The sequence below is a fragment of the Phyllopteryx taeniolatus genome, chromosome 9 (genome assembly GCF_024500385.1).
Source record: "Phyllopteryx taeniolatus isolate TA_2022b chromosome 9, UOR_Ptae_1.2, whole genome shotgun sequence".
Taxonomy (NCBI): Eukaryota; Metazoa; Chordata; class Actinopteri; order Syngnathiformes; family Syngnathidae; genus Phyllopteryx; species Phyllopteryx taeniolatus.
This window is the reverse complement of record NC_084510.1, coordinates 14855928-14870017: the sequence shown is the minus strand read 5'-3', so window position 1 is coordinate 14870017 and position 14090 is coordinate 14855928. Positions and strand designations below refer to the sequence as shown.

Below are 14090 nucleotides of genomic sequence, written 5' to 3'. Positions count from 1 at the left end.
TGTCAAAGAGGAACTGTGTGATAGAACTGGTAATGGAACGTATTGCAATGTAAAAGTAGCATAGCAATGATGAACCTACGCACGTCTCTATCCTTGCTCTGAGTTCAATATGGCTAAAGTTACATTAGGCTGACAATAATAATAAAAAGAAGACAAACATAATGTACATCGAACAGTGAGCTGCTTAACAGCCAGTGGTGTCATTTTGACCCTGTGACTGAATCATTTAATTTTCATCATTTCCCATGGGAAAATTGTTTCAAGATGTGAACAAACCAGAGATCTGTTTTGCATGGACTGTGGTGGACTTTAGAGGTTCCAACACTTACCAGAAAATTTCTGCCCCTTGCAACTCTACATCCAGATAGATATAGACATCAAAACTAAAGAGAGGTGCCCAAAATAAAATAAAAAATAAAAAAAAGGTACCACAATACTGGCCAAGTAACCCCGAAGAATCAGTCTTTACCAACATATACTATCAACACAGAATGGTTTGAATCTAAGTAAAAAAATACTTTTAATGCTCGTGGCATGCCAACAAATGGTAACAAGCAAATATGATGTTAACAGTGCAGAACTGTAAGAAAACAAAAAGGGTGCTGAAAGAGAATATTGACCATGCTTAAAAACTATATATCAATAAATATGCATTATTTTATTATGTTATTTTTAATAAAATATATTCATGTATAAGGATACACGTGCAACCATTCTTATAGAAAATCATCTTCTGCTGTTTACATGAAAATCAAATAAAAATAGGTTATGCTTTTCTCAAGTTTCATCAAATTCCATGCCACTCTGAATAATATTTGACAGTAAATTCTAAATAAGGGGACTCTTGAACAACATGCTCTTATGAAGTTAAGTAAGAGAAAGGCAATGTCTAATGGTACGAAATACCTGATTGATGTTTGAAGAAATCAAATTGTAAACGACACACAGGTATTTTTCCTTAATCAGTCTTGATACATCATTAAGTAAATAGGGAGATAATCTCCAAATATAAAAACTAATTCCAGACAAAAAAAGTTGCCTGAAAATATGAACGTACTAGGCCACACCAAAAACTGACAAGCAGTGCTTCAGGTCAAAGTTCACCACCTGAAACACTGTGAGAAACAAGCACAGACTGGCAAAAGTTTTAACCACGACATGATCTTCTTGTTCAACTGACCTGCTGTCCGTTTTGACGTGAAACAGTCTTCGCCGCAGTTCTGGTTAAAAAATACTTTTTGCCAACGGGTCCTGGAAAGTTTGCATCCGCTCCTCAAGAAAATGCAACCTGATGGAGATGACTGCTTCACGCTGTCAGTCATCAATAAAACGCCATCTGGTCAGATGTGTGTGTGGTGATGTGTGAGTCCGGGTAGTGTGTAAGGTGGCGGGGCCGGCTTAGGTTTAATCCCCCGACTCTTCATGTAGGAAATCAACTGGTCGGGAATCTCTGCTAGCACGTCTTTAGCCAGCCGGGCCATGCTCAGCACATGGTTACCTGTCCGGTCCATATAATCTCTGAAGGGAACAAACTGAGGAGGAGCAACACAAAATGTGATATCAAACTTAATTAGAGCAATAGAATGACACACAAATTACAAAATTTTATAGTTCAGCAACCTTTGTAGTATATGTTGTATACACCACTATGTATTTGTGTCATACTGTACGTATATGTACCATATGTATATCTCATTACTGCTCATTGGTGGCTGCTGCCAAATGAATGGTTGTTGATTGGTTTTGTTTAGATATACAAAGACAACACATGAAAATTCTTCTAGGGCAGGGATCACCAACACGCTACCCGTACGAGGTCGTCCCCAAGGACCAAATGAATAGTCCAGGGCCCTGTTCTTGAAATAGCTGACCAGTGATGGGACATTGTGATTTCCTAGGAATGTTGTAGAAGTGATCATTTGAAACTGTATACACTTGGAGAGATGCCAGTATATAGAAATGAAGTGTTGCATAATATTTTGCTGTTTCCCACCTTGTTAAATCGTTTTTTAACTGTGTTAATTATTGTGACAAATAACAATCAGTGTTTTCACACATTTCAGATAAATATCATTAATCAATACTACTACTAATAATAATAATTAAAGTAGCCGACACTACAAATTAGTGGAAAAATGCGAAGAAAATAATAATAATTAAAGGTAATTTGAGCAAATTCGTTATTTCAGACATACTGGTAGCCCTTCACATAAACCAGTACCCAAGAAGTACCTCTCAGTTTAAAAAAGGTATATGAGCCCTGGGCTAGACATTACTTTATTATTTATAGCAAGATTTTGTAGAAACCCCAATTCCAATGAAGTTGGATGTTGTGTAAAATGTAAATTAAAAACAGAATACAATGATTTGCAAATCCTTTTCAAGATATTTAACATTCAAATTGTTTTTAAAAAAAATTATTTATTTATTATTTTTTTTGCAAACATTCACTCATTTTCCCCTTGATGCCGGCAACAAATTCCCAAAAAGTTGGGCTAGGGGCATGTTTACCACTGTGTTCTATCATTTTTCTTTCTAACATCATTCAGTAAGAGTTTGGTAACTAGGACACTAATTGTTGAAGCTTTGTAGGGGGATTTATTTCCCATTCTTGCTTGATGTCTACAACAGTCTGAGGTCTCCGTTGTTGTATTTTGCGCTTCATAATGCACCACACATTTTCAGTGCGAGGTAGGTCTGGACTTCTGGCAGTGTCGCAGTCTTTTACTACAAAGCCGCAGTGTTGTAATTTGTGCAGAATGTGGCTTGGTAATGTCTTGCTGAAATAAGCAGGGACGTCCCTTAAAAAAGACATTGCTTAGATGGCAGCATATGTTGCTCCAAACCTGTATGTAGCTTTCAGCATTAATGGTGCCTTCACAGATGTGCAAGTTACCCATGCCATGGGCACTAACACACCCCCATACCATCACAGATGATGGCTTTTGAACGCTGCATTGATAACAAGCCAGATGGTCCTTTTCCTCTTTGGCCCGGAGGACACGACGTCCATGATTTCCAAAAACAATTGAAAATTTGGACTCATCAGACCACAGCACACTTTTCCACTTTGCGTCAGTTTATCTCAGATGAGCTCAGTCCCAGAGAAGCTGGCGACGTTTCTGGGTGTTGTTGATTCAGTATATGGCTTTCGCTTTGCACGGTACAGTTTTTCCTTGCATTAGTAGATGTAGCGACAAACTATGTTAACTGATAATGGTTTTCTAAAGTGTCCCTAAAACCAGGTGGCAACATCCTTTACACAGTGATGCCGGTTTTTAGTACAATGCCACCTGAGGGATCGAAAGTCACGGCCATTCATTGTTGGTTTTAGGCCTTGCTGCTTACTTGCAGATATCTTTCCAGAATCTCTGAATTTTTTGATGAAATTGTGGACCGTAGATGATGAAATCTATAAATTCCTCACAATTGTACATTGCGAAATGTTGTTCTTGAACTGTTGGACTATTTGCTGACGCAGTTGTTCACTAAGTGGTGAACCTCGCCTAATCCTTGCTTGTGAATAACTGAGCCTTTTGGGAATACTCCTTTTATACCCAATCATGACACTCACCTATTTCCAGTTAACCTGTTCACTTGTGCAATGTTACAAACAAGTGTTTTCTGAGCATTCCTCAACTTTCCCAGTCTTTTGTTGTCGCTGTCCCAGCTTTTTGGAATGTGTTGCAGGCATCAAATTCAAAATGAGAGAATATTTGCAAAAACAACAATAACATATTATGTTTTGATTTACATTTTACACAAAGTACCAACTTCACTGGAATTGGGGTTTGTACTATGACAAGTTATGAATAGTTTTCATAACTTGTCAAGCATACAAGCAGCACTACTGTGTGGATTAAATATAAATATAGTCCAAGCTGAAGCTGAATCATTGTCCTTTCTTACTGTATGAAGCAAACAATTACATATTTTTTAAATTATAGAAATAATTGTTAATTTCTCCAAGGTAGTACAGTTTATAATTCATCTTAATATTTCCTGAAAAATGTGATTGTAAAGCAAACAAGCTTGAATTGCTTTAATACTTGACAATTACATGAGTTCAGTTTAGCAAGCATCAAAGGATTAACTCCGGGATTGTATTTTGCTTTTTTTTTGGCTCTATGTGGCTCTGGACACTTACTCCAAAAGAAAGACCAGTCACATCAACGGGTGTTGAAGGGGAAGTTTGTAGTTAAACAACAACAGTATTTGTCATATATGTTAAAACTGTCTCAATAACCAAATATTAGAATATTATTAAAATAATCTTTAAAAAAAACATCCCTCTCTTGCCCCATCTGCCACTAATTTAATTTTCATTATTATTTTAAAACACGGTGCGACAAGAATAGCCAGTCAGTGACTGTAGCGACAGAAGTTGTGACCGAAGACTGTGTTCAATTATTAGCCACGCATTCCCATTTACCATGCACTGTTGCACACACTATTATAGTTTCTTGGCTTGATTATGAAACTCCAGTTAGCAACAAAGGTTAAAAAGAAAGAATTGGACAGCTTTTGAGACAAAACAAGGGTAAACATATTTAACGGTGGTGCATATTTTACAGACGCAGTCGCTTCTAGCCACCCACCACCACCGTCACTGATCTCACTGTGTCACCAGGTAGGTTTATCACCTCCTCTTATATTTTTAATTGATTGTACAGTCTAAAAAAATACATCAAACCGCTAGCAGTGGCTAAGATAGTCTTATTTACTGTGCACGTTTGTACAATGCACATCTAGTGCATGTTCATGTTTGTGAGGGGCGTGGCTTTGGCCAGAGACGCGAGGGGGGGATTATTGATGTGAGGCGACATTCAAATCTTGCTTGCAGCTTGAAAACTGCATACTCTACCTTTAGGAGAAGAAACACAGTAAGTAGGTAAACACAGTACCTGGAAATATAATACAGCTATACTGTGAGTCACCTTTGCTATTAAAAGGCAAACCATATTGGAGTAGAATGTGAATTTATTTTGATAATAAAAAAAAAAAACATCTATACAGCAGTCATTATTTTTATTAGATGAATGGTGTGGCATGGAACTCTGGAATTCTCCTGCTTTCCCTTTTCTGACCTAGATAGTGTATCTACAATGTCAGTGAATAGCTAAAAAATTCATTCCACGATAAGAGCCGTTACCTGGACAATGTCTCTCTCTGCAAGTTTCCCTCGGGAAGAGACCCGAATGTCATCACCATCCAACTCCACCATAGCTGCAAGAACACATAAAGGCATGAGTGGAAAGCAAAGAAATAAATTATTGATACCGTTCCTCACCAAAGGCGGGGATAGCTTTAAGTGCTCTGTAGCTGCATATATCTAATCAACTGAAAAGTTCTATATAAAGGCCTACCATTATATTTTATAATTATGCACTCATCCACCTGGGATACAAATGATTGTGGACAGCAATTTCCTAAACCTTACAATAATGAACAGGAATTTGAAATGTCAATTACAGTGTTCCCTCGCCACTTTGCGCTTCACATTTTGCGGCTTCAGTGCTTTGCGGGTTTCTCCAAAATATTCATTAAAAAAAAAAATAAAAAAATACAGCCATATCGGCAGCCATATTTCGGAAAGACGCGTTGTTTCATGTTGATGCGCGCGAGAGAAGGTTTCCCTGCATGCCAAACAAAGAGATGAGTTGACTCAGAGGCTTTGTACATCCCTGTACATGCCTTTTCTGTACGGGCACTCATACAAGGCTCGTGATTGGTTCCCAGCGCGACATCGACCAATGAGAGCACGAGTGGATTTATTGAGCTGATTGGCTGCGCATCATCGCAGCCTCACCCAGCATCTTCCCTTGTTGTGTCTCGCCAGTCTGGTCCACGCTGTTATGTTCGCAATAAAAAAATTTAGTTAAGCGATAATTGTTTGGATTAGTTAAGCAAGCCCTTACAATGCCGCAGAAGCGCTGTGCCCCTGCGAAAGCTTCCTCCGGGGCGCCCAAAATGGAAGAAGATGATGATGACCATCAGCGAAAAAGTGAAACTTTTAGATTTGATCAAAGAGGGCAGAAGTTATGCAACTGTGGCACGCCATTATGGCGTGAATGAATGTACAGTGTGGTACATCAAGAAAGAGGACGCAAAAATCTGCAAAACTGCTTCAATAAACTTCAATAAGAAGCGAAATGTGTGGTAACTCCGCGTAATAAGAGAATTGTGAAAATCGAAGCTGCATTGGCATTGTGGATTGCTGATTGCAGGGAAAAGACAGTGAGTTTGGACACAAATATTATCAGGACAAAATTACTGTATAATAAATTTTAATTACTGTATAATGTTTTATAATGATGTAAGTAAATATGTGTACTGTTGTAATCTTTGTCTCAAATATGTAAAGTATAAATACTGTTTACATATATTAAACATTCTGGTACCCACATACACATCCAAGAAAATTCCTCGGTGGGGGGGAGGGGCAAATCCTACTTTGCGGTTTTTCACCTTTCGCGGGGGGTTCTGGTCCCCAATAACCGCGAAAAATGAGGGAACACTGTATTACCTACTATTTTTTCACATCACTTGAACAGGTTTGTTGTGCAACGAGAAAAGCTATAAGCCTTGCAATATCTGCATTATTACTCTGGCTGTATTTCTGCTGCATGCAATTAAAAGGGTGATTAAAATTTATCATTGCACTATGTTTAACCATACCGTCAAATTCAGCCTGACCCACTCCGACGATGATAATGGACATTGGAAGCTTCGCACCCTACAGAATAATCAAAGTAGAGCAATTAAAAACTTTCCACTACTCATAATCCCTTTATTTCCATTTAAGGGAGGAGGACGCTTGTACAATGTTACAGACTTTGTGACATCAGAGTAGATACATGCTCAGCTATGTACGTAACAGCCACGCTAATTTTCTGTATCACTCTTTAACTAGCTGAATGACCTTTAAGGCTTGGAAAGAATGGCAAAAAAAAAATAAAAAATGAAGTCAGGTAAGCAAGGTCAGAAAGTAAGGTACTGCAGTGGAACATTCTTATTCCACATGCTTTAGTTCCTTCAATCCACATTTCTTGTTGTTAAATGCTCACTGGTATCTGTTTTTGCTCACAAAATGTTTATCTGCATGCTGGAGGAGGTGAAATCAAGTGACAATATTAACTGCTACACTGATAAACAGCTGCTTCAATAGTCCACAGGAAGACTTGGCAAGCCCTGTGATGAGTGATAAAGTTTGTTGCATGAGGTTCAGAATGGATGGAAGCTTTTGTGAGCTGGGAGAGTAGGGGAAAGGGAGGAGATGCCAACTTCAGTCAATACAGCATCCATCCTCGGTCACTCGCCCAGCCACTCCCAAGCCACACATCCACAGCAAAAGCTCAACAAGCAAATCACATTAAATACGAAACATAGAAATGTATGACATTTAACTGTAACCTATTCAAGTTAATTTAGTAACACAACAAAACAAATAATTAAAAATTCAAATACAGCAGTGCCTCCCCTTGACATACAAAGAGTGCAGTAATACATTTAGACATTCAATATAACAGTACTCAGTTATATATTCTTTATCTTCTGAGAGAAGTTTAGATACCTAGACTGTACATGCGTCCATGTACAGGATATCCGTCTATCTGTCTTGTACTGCTCCCAGGAGGCCAAGGTCGGCAGCAGCTCAATGGCCATTCAATTGATGCAAAGTGTGACTAAAACTGTTTCATTCTTTTTAATTGGATTCAATTACACCATTACTGTGTGTTTTTATAAAGTACAATATTTTAGAGTTAGATTTTCTCTTTTGGGTATTTTCTTTTGGGAGGCTGGAACAGATGCACCGATGATCAATACAACATTTTGTGTTCAGTCTCTGTGTGGTCCGCTACCAAATATCCCACCGATGGGTACCGCTGTGCTAAAGTTCTGTAGCTAATTTTGGCTTGCTAGCTGAAATGATAATACATGGATTTTACAAACCATTAGTTTTTGACATTTCCGTGGATCAAAATGTCAGACCCCATCTGATCACCCAATCTTGAAACTGATGACAAATAGGCGAATGGTAAATGGTTGGAAAAATGCATTATTGGAGACCGTTATTGTTCAAAGACTGGCCAGCTTGACTGTTGGTGTAACAACTGCAGCTATTTACTTAAATGGTATTTGTCTAGCTAATTAGGGAGCCTCTTCAATGCTACCCCAACCGCGCATGAACGTAATAATCAGTGTTCAACACTTCTGTCAGCGCCTGTCCTCCCACACACACACTGAGACAAATGTGTGTGTGTATGTAGCCCATGACATTAGAACCAAAAATAACCTGGCAGTATACCATGCCCTAATTTTTCCATGCTGCTGACAGCCCAGAGTCAGTATAATGAAACAACAAAGAAACCACTCATTTTCTCAGCATCTCACTGCGGATGTGCTCCTTAAATGCAAATGTCATGCATGCATATCCTTTATTGGGTGTCTTTCGAGATGTGGGTGCATCCCGACACACAACATTAGACGTCTATTTAGGTGAACCAAGGTCATCTATTTAGAAATTAGAAAACACACCCTGCCAGGATCATATGAGCAGCAAGGATTTTTTTATATGACGCATTCTTATATTAGGGCTTTTGTCTGAAGTCAGTTCGGATGGGCTCTAGCTCCCCATGACCCTGAACAGGATAAGAAATATCCAGTACAAAATGGATGGATGGATTCTTATTTTATGATAAGACTTGCATTTTTATTTAGGTCTCACTTTGTTGATTTTTTTCTCTCCCTGCTTTCCTTTTTTTCTCAGCAGCACCACTTGCACATCATCAGTCACCCCTTTAAGTTTCATTCAAGACAATCCTGCTTCCAATCTAAAGTGAAGTGGAGTGCTTTAGTGAGATGAAGGATAAAGAAAGACAGTTAATAAAATGAGAGAACGAAAGAAATGAAAGACTGTGAAGGATTTGGTTCTATTGGGAAAGGGGTGACATGTCTGGTGAGAGCGGGATTTGAGCGTCGAAAGGGGATGAGAATGAAAGAGACATCAGAAGTCTTTGCATGTGTGGGCAAGAGAGTCTCACTTTTCCAAAGGGAGGCGGCAAAGGGGCCGGAGGGAAGGTGACGAGTCATTGACACATGGTTTTGTGTAGACCAGGAGATCCGGCTATATTTTATAAACTCTGTCTTTTCTCTTACTCTCGCACACAGAGGTTAGTGACAAGTTCAAACAGAGTTGTGCACCTTTTTCGCATGCCCTCCTTATTATTTTTTGGGGGTAAACACATTTCCAGCATGTATAATGTATAAAAATGACTCACAAAGATCCACAGAGGGTGAAAGTGGAAGCAGTGGAAGCGGCAAGCATCAGTCGGCAGTCAGAGAAGAAACTGTGAGATAGAGCAGCAGGCAAGATCTTAAAAGGAAGGTGTGGCTGTTCTAATGTGTTGACTAACAGTCGCAAATTCCCTTTAAATCCAGTCTGCTGGGTGTTCTGAGCCTGTGGCAGGCTGCGGAGGAGGTGGTAGGTGCTTAGAAGTAGAAAACAAGGGAGGAGAAATTAAAAGGTTCTATTCAAAGATAGAAAGACACAATATGTTTGGGAGGGAGAAAGCAGAATGTTGTCTATGTAGAGACCGAATATCTTGTTATCTTATCTTATCTTGTTTTTAATAAGCTTGTTGAATATATCCTCTCTGTGGCAAATTTATTATAGTGTGAATGGCCAAATATTCTTTCACTTACACTTCAAATGTGCCTTTTTGGGTGTCAGGGGATCATGTCCATTACAAGCCCATATTTGAACACATTTAGTAATAACAATATTCCACTGCTTGTTCATTTAATTGGATATCTGGGGAACATTGTGTAAAAATGTTAATGAATTAACCCCATCTTCTTCATTAACAACATTTAGATTAAACTGCGTCTTAACCAAATTAGTCCTTCCCTTCCCCACACTTACATTAACAATGGCCTCTTTGGTCTGAGCCATGTCAGATATGACTCCATCTGTAATTATGAGGAGCACAAAGTACTGGGAGCCGTCTTGCACTGATGCTGCATACCTGTGTGTGCACACATTTGATTAGACATCAAAGGGATTTCAAATAGCAAACGACGATCAATATGTGCCTTTTCATGCAAAATCAAATAACACTCGTCTTCATTTATTTTGGAGAAAAGAACAAACTTCGATTATCAGATTGTTATCTTGTCACGCTGATTTATACCCGAGTGCACATTTCACATGATTTAGACCGGTCGATTGTTAGCGCTCCTGTATAAAGAATGTAAAAGAATGACATTTTCAATAGGTAATCCCAAAAGGAAATGTTTACCTTCACATCAGGCGATGGAGATCAATATTATCTTAGAAGTGTATTTGGATCAAGTCACAAATTGTAACATCATTGTATCGCCATGTTCATGATTACGTCAGTGTATGTTTATGGTGACACATCTTTCTCATTTGTTCGGTCCGCTACATCAAGCCTGTTGACAGCTGTCTTGTGATCTAAATTCATGTTCAAGCATGTCAAGTCTGATTTATTGTGTCTGTGCTGTTATTGGTCTGGATCATAAAACCAGAGATGGCAGAACACATACAGTTCTGGCCACTGTTATTGGCACCCTTGCAATTGTGTTAACTTAACATATAATCTGAAGAAAATTTAAATGTGCCATCAAAACATTGTACATAGGGTTTCTAAATTATTCAAAATTAATTTTAAAAACAAAAAAAAAGAGGAAAATAGCCAACTGAATGCAGCAGTTTCATGCAAGAAAATATGGGCCTGGACAGTTATGAAGGCATCCTTGCTTCCCTTCGTGTAATCCCTTGGAACTGTCAGGAGATATTTTTTCCTATTTGTTCTTTGCCATTTGTTTGGCCTTAAGCACAAGTTCTTGAATGCTTGCCTGATTTCTCACACTCAGGGCAAATGTAACCTTTACCCAAGGATTTTCTAATGGATTGACATCAGGACTCCACTGGCAAGTTTAAAAGACTTTTCCTTTGAGGGTAGCACTGGTTTTTTATTTATTGTGACAATATTAAGGAAGGAAATGTATTTGTTTAACTCTTTTAATTATTGGCTTGAGAGTCTTATATTGTTTGCTCACCTTGCAACATGGTTCACCACTGGTGCAAAGTTGGTTGGCCCATACAGTTGTACTGTCTTCAGACTCTGGTGGTACGCTTCTAAGATGCCCTCTATACCATTGCAGTAAGGATTCTCCATGTTTTCATTCTAAGGCGGTAGTACGATATGACACTTCAGTATTATATAGCACATATTAAAGAAAATAGTCTCTGAGCTACGAGTCTGAATGGAAAGTGACTTTACCAGTGGAAACTCGTGTGACACTCGTCCGTCGGGGGGGAGTTTGGCCCCAAAGCCAAGAGCCGGAAACATTTTATCACTGTCATAATCCTGAATGATCTCTCCAACAGCTTTAAGTGCCATGGCATAGGCGTTCAGCTGGTAGGGGTTCATGTAGTGTAGTGAGGTGGACTGAGAGGGGTTACCTGTTGACCATACAAACAACACCCAGCTTTCAGCTATCTGCTGTGCACAGTTTGCCCAGATACAGCACAGTGCAGTAGCCTTCTTGTTGAATGACCTTTTTGACAGCAGTCAGTTTGACATAGCAAAGGAGTTAATAGGAGGAGAGATACAATTGTTATTGTACTGTGTATAAAAATATTGAGTTTTTCCATTCCATTTGTTCAACTAATTTATCACGTTATAAAAACAGCTAAAGTAATTACTCTATTTCAAACTGGAGACAAACACCTTTTTCCAAATGACAGACCTGTTTCTCCAAAATTCTGGAAAAGTTTCATGATTTCATAAAAAAGCATAACTTCGTCACCAATAACCAATAGGGGTTTAGAAGCAACCGATCAACAGCACAAGCTCTAATTGAATTAATAGAAGAAACCACAAATGCCATGGATAAAAAGAAATATGCTAATGGAGTATTCATCTATCTAAATAAAGCATTTGATACAATTAACCACAAAATATTAATCACAAAATTAGAACAATATGGAATTAGAGGACTTGCACTAGGGGTGAATAGTTACCTAAGAAACACCAAACAATTTGTAAAAATGGGTGAATATAGTTCAAAATGCATAGACATTGTGTGTGGAGTTTCACAAGGGTTGGTGCTGGGTCCGATTTATCATGTACATCAATGTTATATGCACAACATCACAATTACGCCAATACAAATTATTTGCAGACACCGAAAAGATATTTAGCGCAGATGAAATTTTACAGCAACTGTTGGATATTAATAATTCAGAATTAATCAAACTAGAGATAGAGGGGGTTGTTTTGGAAAAGGGTGCATGAAATCGAAGTCCTTGGGGTGCTAATACATGATGAAAACTACTTAAGTCTCACATAAAATATATATGTATGCACAAAAATATTTAGAAGCATCTCTGTAATGGCCAAAGTAAGACACTTTATAGATAAGTCACTCCACACTCTTTTCTGTTCCCTGGTTTTACCTTACCCCTCCTTGAGCCATCACCTTATTGTGGTGGAGGGGTTTGTGTGTCCCAATGATCCTAGGAGCTAAGTTGTCTGGGGCTTCACACCCCTGGTAGGGTCACCCATGGCAAACAGGTCCTAGGTGAGGGACCAGACAAAGCATGGCTCCAAAAACCTCTATGATGAATAAGACAAATGGTTATCAGTTTCACTTGCCCGGACGAGGGTCACCGGGGCCCCCCTCTGGAGGCAGGCCTCGACGTGGGGCTCAAAGGTGAGCGCCTGGTGGCTGGGCCTGCACCCATGGGGCCCGGCCGGGCACAGCCCGGATGGATAACGTGGATCCATAGGGATCGGGTGCGGTGTGAGCTGGGCGGTGGCCGAAGGCGATCCCCGGCTACAGAAGCTGATTCTAGGGATGTGGAACGTCACCTCTCTGGCAGGGAAGGAGCCTGAGCTGGTGTGTGAGGTCGAAAAGTTCTAGATATAGTCGGGCTCCCCTCCACAAACGGCTTGGGCTCTGGTACCAGTCCTCTTGAGAGGGCTTGGACTCTCTTGCACTCTGGAGTTGCCCACGGTGAGAGGTGCCGAGCAGGTGTGGGTATACTTATTGCCCCCCGGCTCGGCGCCTGTACATTGGGGTTCACCCCGGTGGACGAGAGGTTAGCCTCCCTCCGCTTTCGGGTGGGGGGATGGGTCCTGACTGTTGTTTGTGCCTATGCACCAAACAACAGTTCAGGGTGGGTACTCCCTTTTTGGAGTCCTTGGAGGGGATGCTGGAGAGTGCTCCCGCTGGGGATGCCATCATTCTGCTGGGGGACTTCAATGCTCACGTGGGCAATGACAGTGAGACCTGGAAGCGCGTGATTGGGAGGAACGGTCCTCCTGATCAGAACCCGAGTGGTGTTGGACATGGGAGGAGTTCGGTGAGGTCATGGAGAACGACTTCCGGACGTCGTTGAGGAAATTCTGTCTCAAGAGGGGGAAGCAGTGCACCATCAACACTGTGTATAGTGGGGATGGGACGCTGCTGACCTCGACTCGGGACGTTGTGAGTCGGTGGGGAGAATACTTCGAAGACCTCCTCAATTCCACTGACACGCCTTCCCATAAGGAAGCAGAGTCGGTGAGGCGGGCTCCTCGGTGGCAAGGCCCCGGGGGTGGATGAGATTCGCCCGGAGTTTCTAAAGGCTCTGGATGTTGTGGGGCTGTCCTGGTTGACATGCCTCTGCAACATCGCATGGACATCGGGGACAGTGCCTTTGGAGTGGGCGACAGGGGTGGTCGTCCCCCTTTTTAAAAAGGGGGACCGGAGGGTGTGTTCCAACTACAGGGGGATCACACTCCTCAGCCTCCATGGTAAGGTCTATTCAGGGGTGCTGGAGAGGAGTGTCCGTCGGGAAGTCAATCTCAGATTCAGAAGGAGCAGTGTGGTTTTCGTCCTGGGCGTGGAACAGTGGACCAGCTCTTCACCCTCGGCAGGGTCCTCGAGGGTGCATGGGAGTTCGACCAACCAGTCCCCATGTGTTTTGTGGACTTGGAGAAGGCGTTCGACCGTGTCCCTCAGGGAGTCCTGTGGGGGGTACTTCGGGAGTATGGGGTGTCGAACCCCCTAATACG

General features: G+C 40.7%; 1 protein-coding gene across 1 annotated transcript; it reads right to left on the bottom strand.

The window, feature by feature from the left end:
- Window positions 1-503: 503 nt before the first annotated feature.
- On the bottom strand, window positions 504-12544 carry LOC133483881 (copine-8-like). Its single transcript, XM_061785717.1, has 6 exons — window positions 11310-12544; window positions 11086-11213; window positions 9926-10028; window positions 6679-6736; window positions 5153-5226; window positions 504-1532 (listed from the first exon to the last, which is right to left on the bottom strand). Exons 1-6 carry the CDS (start codon window positions 11457-11459, stop codon window positions 1341-1343), a joined length of 705 nt encoding a protein of 234 aa, XP_061641701.1. The 5' UTR covers window positions 11460-12544; the 3' UTR covers window positions 504-1340.
- Between the last annotated feature and the right edge of the window lie 1546 nt (window positions 12545-14090).